Source organism: Silurus aristotelis, assembly GCF_946808225.1.
Source record: "Silurus aristotelis genome assembly, chromosome: 29".
NCBI classification, from domain to species: domain Eukaryota; kingdom Metazoa; phylum Chordata; class Actinopteri; order Siluriformes; family Siluridae; genus Silurus; species Silurus aristotelis.
The window spans coordinates 558,833-567,482 of NC_139602.1; the positions used below are offsets into that span (position 1 = coordinate 558,833).

The window sequence follows — 8,650 nt, forward strand, 5'->3', positions numbered from 1 at the left end:
AAAAAAAAATCCAGAAATCACAATATATGATTTTTAAACTATTTATTTGTATGATACAGCTGCAAATAAGTATTTGAACACCTGTCTATCAGCTAGAATTCTGACCCTCAAAGACCTGTTAGTCTGCCTTTAAAATGTCCACCTCCACTACATTTATTAGCCTAAATTAGATGCACCTGTTTGAGGTCGTTAGCTGCATATAGACACCTGTCCACCCCATACAATCAGTAAGAATCCAACTACTAACATGGCCAGGACCAAAGAGCTGTCCAAAGACACTAAAGACAAAATTGTACACCTCCACAAGGCTGGAAAGGGCTACGGGGAAATTGCCAAGCAGCTTGGTGAAAAAAGGTCCACTGTTGGAGCAATCATTAGAAAATGAAAGAAGCTAAACATGACAGTCAATCTCCCTCGGACTGGGGCTCCATGCAAGATCTCACCTCGTGGGGTCTCAATGATCCTGAGGAAGGTGAGAAATCAGCCCAGAACTACACTGGAGGAGCTGGTCAATGACCTGAAAAGAGCTGGGAGCACCGTTTCCAAGGTTACTGTTGGTAATACACTAAGACGTCATGGTTTGAAATCATGCATGGCACGGAAGGTTCCCCTGCTTAAACCACCATATGTCCAGGCACGTCTTAAGTTTGCCAGTGACCATTTGGATGATCCAGAGGAGTCATGGGAGAAAGTCATGTGGTCAGATGCGACCAAAATAGAACTTTTGGGTCATAATTTCACTAAACGTGTTTGGAGGAAGAAGAATTATGAGTACCATCCCAAGAACACCATCCCTACTGTGAAGCATGGGGGTGGTAGCATCATGCTTTGGGGGTGTTTTTCTGCACATGGGACAGGGCGACTGCACTGTATTAAGAAGAGGATGACCGGGGCCATGTATTGCGAGATTTTGGGGAACAACCTCCTTCCCTCAGTTAGAGCATTAAAGATGGGTCGAGGCTGGGTCTTCCAACACGACAATGACCCGACGCACACAGCCAGGATAACCAAGCAGTGGCTCTGTAAGAAGCATATCATGGTTCTGGCGTGGCCTAGCCAGTCTCCAGACCTAAACCCAATAGAGAATCTTTGGAGGGAGCTCAAACTCCGTGTTTCTCAGCGACAGGCCAGAAACCTAACTGATCTAGAGAAGATCTGTGTGGAGGAGTGGGCCAAAATCCCTCCTGCAGTGTGTGCAAACCTGGTGAAAAACTACAGGAAACGTTTGACCTCAAACAAATGCTACTGTACCAAATATTAACATTGACTTTCTCAGGTGTTCAAATACTTATTTGCAGCTGTATCATACAAACAAATAGTTTAAAAATCATATATTGTGATTTCTGGATTTTTTTTTTTAGATTATGTCTCTCACAGTGGACATGCACCTACGATAACAATTTCAGACCCCGCCATGATTTCTAAGTGGGAGAACTTGCAAAATAGCAGCGTGTTCAAATACTTATTTTCCTCACTGTATTAAATCTGTGAAGCAAAGACGGTTTCAGTACATCAGAACATAAATAGCATTTTTATGCAATAAAAAATCGATCAGATTTGCTATCAGCACCTTTTTGTCTTTAAAACTGTATTTAAATAAATTCTCTATACACCGTAAAAACTTCTATAAGCGGATCGGCTGCTGTTCTTCAAAACATCTCGAAGGACTTGGGGTCCTTCCTTTAATATTTTCTGTTTGCTTTCTTCTTACAACTTCAATGAGATTTCATCCTGTTTTCTTTTCTCTGACGTTATGTTTTAAAAAATGTGTTTAGCAATAATAATAATAATAATAATAATGATTTAAAAATAATTAATTAATCATAAAAATTCAATCTTATTCTAATAAATATTGGCATTAATACTCTTTGTATAATATGCTAATCAACTGTTCCCGAAACAGATGTCAAGTAAGAAAAAAATTGCTAAACTTTTATTTACATCTTCAGTGCAAATACCTACAAACAAAATATAATACAGTCATGAACTTTAAGATAACATTTACATTGAGTAAATTCCCAGAGGTCATAAGGTGAACAAGAAGTGGTTCAGATGAATATTTACAATTTACAATAATAGCTCAAGATCAGATTCACAAGATATTCACAATATTCCCCCCTTACACAGGAGCAAGTCAGTGACATCACCGGATATATTTACTTTTCACGTCGGAGTGAGGTCCCAGGCATGACCTAACCCGCCTGTCTCCCCGCCTGGAGTGTGTCCTCTCCTTCTTCGGGGGTTCAAACTCAGCTTTTAGTGGTCTTCATGATTTATTTTTTTTCTCAACAAAGTTCAGAACGGTTTCTGTGAGGATCCTGTAGTCTCTTTCACGGAGTTTGATGAGGGTGTGATGTCTGGGCCTACAGGAAGAGGCCCGGCGATTATAACGCTTTGTTTGTTCGATTCTGACATGTTCACATCTCTTTTCTGTTCTGCGTCATCGTCGAAGTCGGACTCGCTTTGCTCGGAGTCGCACTCGGACTCGTCGCGTGTTTTGTGCTCGGACTCGACCTCGGCTTTATCCGACTCTTCCTTCTCTTTGTCCTTCTGGGCCTGGGCCTCTTTGGAATGTCTCCATTTCATTCGGCGGTTCTGAAACCACACTTTGACCTGAAGATGAAGAGATCGTGAATAAATTGATCCAGAATGAAACACACAAGCACACGATTTCTCACTATGTACATAATTCTAATTTCACATTCACTTTTTTGTGTGAGTGTGTGTGTGTGTGTGTGTGTGTGTGTGTGTGTGTGTGTGTGTGTGTGTTTGTGTGTGTGTGCGTGTTTGTGTGCTTTTGATTTATTTATAAGACTTTTTTTTTTGCAAGGACGCAGTAATCTGCTCTGGCTTTTTTATAATTTACAAAAGTCGTTATTATTGACTTTCATTTCCCCATGAAGATACGTTTCGCAACACGGAGAAGCAAACGCTTTTCAGTATTTTTATTTTATCTGTGCGTCGTGTGCTTCCTGTGTCTTCTGTCATGCACACACACACACACACACACACACACACACTTTGTTTTAGCCTACCTGAGCATCCGTAAGGCCCAGCATCGCAGCAAGCTGTTTTCGGTCGGGTTTCGTGACGTACTTCTGAATTTCAAATCGTTTCTCTAGACCCTTCCTCTGGAGGTTGGAGAACACGGCTCTGGACCAGGACCTTTTCCTTTTGTATGTCTGTGGCATTGTGTCTTTGGTAAGGACTGCATAGGGCCCTGGATGGAATAAAACAGTATATATATATATATATATAGTTGCATGCACCAGTATTTCAAGCACTCGAGTATTTATAGGCTACAGAATATAACAATCCTGGGAGATATTATTTGAAGACTTTTAGATTTTATTATTATTATTATTATTATTATTATTATTATTATTATTTATATATATGTATATGATACTTGGTCGATGCCACAGCTACATAGTTCCTGAAAATATTTCTTGCTTTTTTTTAAAGATTGCAACAAAAATAAAAAGAGCTGAGAGTTGGCAGGGGAGTGGAACACTACCTGGGAAAGTGTCCTGATACTGATGCCCTGAATGTCTGGATGAACTTATAATGGAGGATGCGTCGCTCATCCCCGGCTCTATGGCGGTGAAGTACTGCCCTGCGCTCGGCTGCATGGACACTGACTGGCGGTTCGGACTAACAACAGACGTGTGATCTGTGCGCAGAAAACACAATGATACGTGCAGTTATTTTTTTATTTTTTTATGCAATTATGTCATATTTAAAAGAAAATCGATTGGGATTTTGAAGGGAACTGTTCAGCAAATAGTCAAGATCTCCAATAACTTATTAAAAATGATAATTGAGCAAGCACAGGTCATGTGATCACTAATCCTGTAATTAAATCAATATACCGATGGGCATTTAATTGTTTTATGGTGTCAATCTTGGTATTAAAATTGTCAGTGTGTGTGTGTGTGTGAGAGAGAGAGAAAGAGAGAGAGAGAGAGAGAGAGAGAGAGAGAGAGAGAGAGAGAGAGAGAGAGAGAGAGAGAGAGACTTGGTGTTTACCTCTGAGTGATGAAGACTCTTTTGATTTCGCTTCGAATTCTGTCGACAATATCCGATCAATGCCGAACTTGAGATCTTTGCTAGAAAGTGGAGGTACTGATTGAGAGAAGAACGTGGTCCTGGCCACAGAGGTCAAGTGTAATCCGTGCCTGTGGTAGGAGGCAGACGCTGCGCTCACTCTCCCGGCGAACACGGACGCGTCCGGCGCTAACGGAGACGGGCGCAGCGGAGACGCCGCGGGATGAACTTGAGCTCTGGCTCCCATGTGGGTGACGAGCGCTGGAGATCCAGTTACGCTCTCGCCGTCTCCAAAATGTAGGATATCGGCAATGCAAAACGAAGGCTTTTTCACCGTGTCCATGGCAAAGCCACCCGAACAATAGGCGGACCAGAGGCTAAAATTGGACGCGTAAAGGGGATTCAGCCCGGCTGTATACATCCTCCTCTATTCTCTCGCCTGTTTGCGCGCGCGCGTGTGTGTGTGTGTGTGTGTGTGTGTGTGTGTGTGTGTGTGTGTGTGTGTGCAGAAAAAAAATTCACGACATACACCATACACACGTGTGGCCTACAGGTAAAAGAAACGAGCGCTTTCTTTAATGACGTGTATCTCCAGAAATGTTCTCAAGTATGAGATCCAAATCTGTGGTCCAAGAAGTTCTACGCAGAAGTTTCTTCTGAGTTGCTGATTGGCTCGATTTGGTCCAATGGAGATTCAGAAGACCTCCCTACTTCCTCTCGATGCTTTAGAGAAAGCCTTGGGAAAGAAATACAACCACTAAAGATAGTAAATGTAGCGCTCGGAATTACCATCGGATTTCATCATTACTATCGAATTATATAGAGAAGGAGAAGTGCGAGTCTGATCTGATCTAATCATCTTCTACTGCTCTTTATTAGATCTTATTCAGGAATTTTATACATTATGACATAAATATCAATTTCATGACAAAATGTTTGAAATGCTGTACACCTCTTTATTTGTTTGTTTGTATATTTATTTATTTTTCACTGGACATGTGATCATTAATAAACTTGACATAATAGAGAAATTTACAAGTCAATACAATCATGCAAAATTATGTAATTATTACTATAAAATAAATGACATCCTTTATTATTGGAAAAAGTATAAAAAAAAAAAAGCCTCAGGTTCCTTGTTGGCCCAGTGAGATTTGGAAACAGGAGTTTCTCGATGCAGGCCATCCTGTTTTTAAGGGCTCTGATTCCAGCCTAAATGAGCGGATATTCCTGCAAGATTTATCCCGAAATAGAAGATGTCGGTATTTTAGGGTACAGCGGAGGTCCCTATTTCCTCCGGAGTGAGGAGGGGGGACTTTATAATGACTGTTAGCACTTCCTTTTTTCAATATTTGTGCAACTTTATCTCAACCTGCAAGTTGCATGGTGACGCAAATCCGTCTCTATGCTTATAATAAACAAAGGAAATCTATTCTCCACGAAAACGAAAACACAATTAACTTCAGAAGCGATACTTCATCCATATGCAGGATACAAGCCGAGGGCAAGCCATTATTATTCTCTCCTACTGCTGTGCTAGATGTAGATCTATTCAATTATTATTATTATTATTATTATTATTTATTATTATTTATTATTATTTATTATTATTTATTATTATTTATTTATTATTATTATTATTATTATTATTATTATTATTATTATTATTATTATTATTATTATTATTGTTATTATTATTATTATTATTATTTAATAATAATAATAATAATAATTATTATTATTATTATTATTTATTATTATTATTATTATTATTATTATTATTATTATTATTATTATTATTTTCCATGTAGTTTCAAATGCATCTTTAGAAAAACATAAAAAGCTCTTTGTAAGAAAGTTTTGAGAATTATTGATGCTGGAAATCTGAGCATTTCGGTGATATTAGAAATGTTCGTTCAGCTACGCGAATGTCCAATAAAGAATAAATAACCAAATAAATAAGTGAACCACTTGTTCTTGAGATGTTTCACTAAATGCGTCACTCGGGTCTTATCTTCCTTCTGAGGCGTCCATTATGGCTGATTTATGATCCCGGAAAGGTCTATGACCCTGACTAGCTCTTACCACGACGCTTCAGAGTGACACTTTTCCGGTTTAAATTTAGAGATGAAATGTAATGTTTACCCTGGACCTTACAGTCAAAACAATCCGTGGAAAAGGATGTAGAAGAAGGGCCGAAACACGCACGTTCATTCAGGCATGCAGAGCTCAGAGCTCCACGGGCCCTGGGAAAAAAACCGGGCTGATTACACTGAAAGTTCTACTGAAACCTTATTGGCTTTAAACAAACAAACAAACAAACAAACAAACAAACAAACATATAATAAATACTTTAGACAAAACAAGATGAATTAACATTTCCTAATATTTGTTGCACATCCACAACTCCTAAATCACTTTATAATAACTTTGTATTTCTTTTCCTGGATGTTTAATAGAGATTAATTTTATTTATTTGTTATTTATTTATTTTATATAATAATCCCACTGGTCTTTAAACACAAACCCAATTAACACATTTACATTTGATCCTTTCTTTGTGTTTCAGGGGGGGTTGGGAATTGTTTGTTTGTTTGTTTGTTTGTTTCAGTAGAAGTAGGAGAATTATACACATATGTGGCAAGTAATAAACATTTCTATTGCGAATAAACATTTCTATTTCTGCACCAGACAATCGTACATCATTATACAGCACGAAAACGCGGTATACCGATATACAAATTATAGACAAATCATCATCAAATCAACAGGATAGATTTAAAGTGTATATATTACAAAAATCTCACAAAATTGTAACTAATTATTCATGTCAATTAACTTCGTTTTTTTTATTTAATACGATATAAAAACAGTAAAGAAATTAAATCTAATGAAGCAAAAAAAATCCTATTAATCCAAGAATAAAAGCAAATAGATGTTTGTTATTATTGTATAATCCGAGTCTCTCTATCTATCTATCTATCTATCTATCTATCTATCTATCTATCTATCTATCTATCTATCTATCTATCTATCTATCTATCTATCTATCTATCTATCTATCTGTCTGTCTGTAATAATAATAATAATAATAATAATAATAATAATAATAATAATAATAATAATAATAATAATAATAAGGTAGGCTTTATAGAATATTTTAAGAATTGTATCATTTCTTTTAATTTCTAACCTCTCTCTCAGTATTCATCAAGTTTAATATCGGATTTAAATACTAAAATAGCCCTGATTTCGAGGGTATAATTTTATATTTCATAACACTGACACGTCTGATGGTAAGATCAGTGGGAAAGTAACTGGTATGCAATGAAAAAGCTCTTCATAAATATTGAAAAGGTGATTTTTCTACAGAGTTTAATTGCTGTCTTGGTGTCTTCAGGCTCGGGAATGAATCTAAAGAAACAATCAGTGCTGGTTTTAGAGCATAGTTTGTGAAAAAAGCATAGTTTTAGAGCATAGTTTGTTAAATTTTCAGAAATTTCAGATCAATTAAATACGGCCTGATATATAAATATTTTACATTTCAGAGGAAAGTGTGTGTATTTGAGAGTGCAGTCTTCTCCATGTGTGTTGCAGAATTACGGGAATTTGCTCGATCTGGAAATCTTACAATTCCTGGAGAGATCATTTGTGATGCGTAATGTTTTAAACTCCAGTTCTTCAAGACACAGAGGAACCTTACAGGAGATAAACCTACGAGAGTCAGAGAAGATCACACTCGCCTCAGTCGACCTGCTCGTTAAACAACAAAAGAGCTTCCTTTAATGGAAGCCTCAATGCTGCCCATTAAAACATCTGTATTTACACAAAAGCGGCGGCAGATGTTGAAGTCGTGCCATTTGTGTAAAGGAACCCAGACTGGCAAATTTCTCTTTTGGGTCGATATACACATGACTAAATCAAATCCAGTGAACGCTCTCACTGCTAAATAAGACCAGGACTAATGGAAACGCGAAAAGGTCATGATAACAAACCATTACTGTTCCTGCTCCCAGTGTATCCTGGCAGTGATCCCGCTAATGCGTAAATCTTCAGCTCTCCATGCAAGTGCACCGCAGTGAGCTTTGCCCATGCGCAAAAACAAAAAAAAAGAAAAGAAAAGAAAAGCCCAGTTCTCGCTGTCCTGATTAGGCTGTGCGCTCTTCTGTGACTGCACCATGATTGATTGTGCACTTGTTTACTGAAGGCAATCACTGTTGAAGCAAACCAGAGTCTCTGGAGCTTTGGAGGATTAGCTTTTAGGGCGCATGGGCCTTATTAATTATCGTAATGGAAGTAAGCAACATAGACAAATTAAATAAAGATAGTAAACTAAAACACCACAACATTTTAGTGGAGATGTTTAAATTCCACCAGTGCGTGAATTAAAGCGATTCAATGGGTTTTATTTGCATTAAGTGGTGTTTGGTTTTCTGTCCTTTTGATTTGTATGTAATCGTCATGCAGACTGTAGAGAAAGTGCAGATATCAAATCCGACTTAAACATTTCTGTTGTTTTTGCTGTAAGAAATGAATTAGAATGAAATTGGTGTCTTGATGTAAAACATGTCGATATAAATAAATATCTTAATAATTGGATAAA

General features: G+C 37.6%; 1 protein-coding gene across 2 annotated transcripts; it reads right to left on the reverse strand.

Moving 5' to 3' along the window:
• Positions 1–1,908: 1,908 nt before the first annotated feature.
• Positions 1,909–4,658, reverse strand: hlx1 (H2.0-like homeo box 1). 2 transcript variants are annotated; one of them, XM_083535733.1, is made up of 4 exons: positions 4,030–4,658; positions 3,518–3,673; positions 3,036–3,220; positions 1,909–2,613 (listed from the first exon to the last, which is right to left on the reverse strand). In XM_083535733.1, exons 1-4 carry the CDS (start codon positions 4,466–4,468, stop codon positions 2,296–2,298), a joined length of 1,098 nt encoding a protein of 365 aa, XP_083391859.1. In that variant the 5' UTR covers positions 4,469–4,658; the 3' UTR covers positions 1,909–2,295. The 2 variants fall into 2 exon arrangements, with proteins under 2 accessions (XP_083391859.1, XP_083391860.1); XM_083535734.1 differs by lacking the exon at positions 3,518–3,673 and having other exon boundaries at positions 4,030–4,651.
• Between the last annotated feature and the right edge of the window lie 3,992 nt (positions 4,659–8,650).

Bases quoted from the DNA above. Each gene is read 5' to 3' on its own strand.
- hlx1 (XM_083535733.1), bottom strand. From the start codon at position 4,468: ATGTATACAGCCGGGCTGAATCCCCTTTACGCGTCCAATTTTAGCCTC. The intron at 3,221-3,517 runs GTAGTGTTCCAC...TATTCCATCCAG, and splicing joins GTATCAGGACACTTTCCCAG to GGCCCTATGCAGTCCTTACC. The intron at 2,614-3,035 runs GTAGGCTAAAAC...CTTCATCTTCAG, and splicing joins TGGGCCTTACGGATGCTCAG to GTCAAAGTGTGGTTTCAGAA.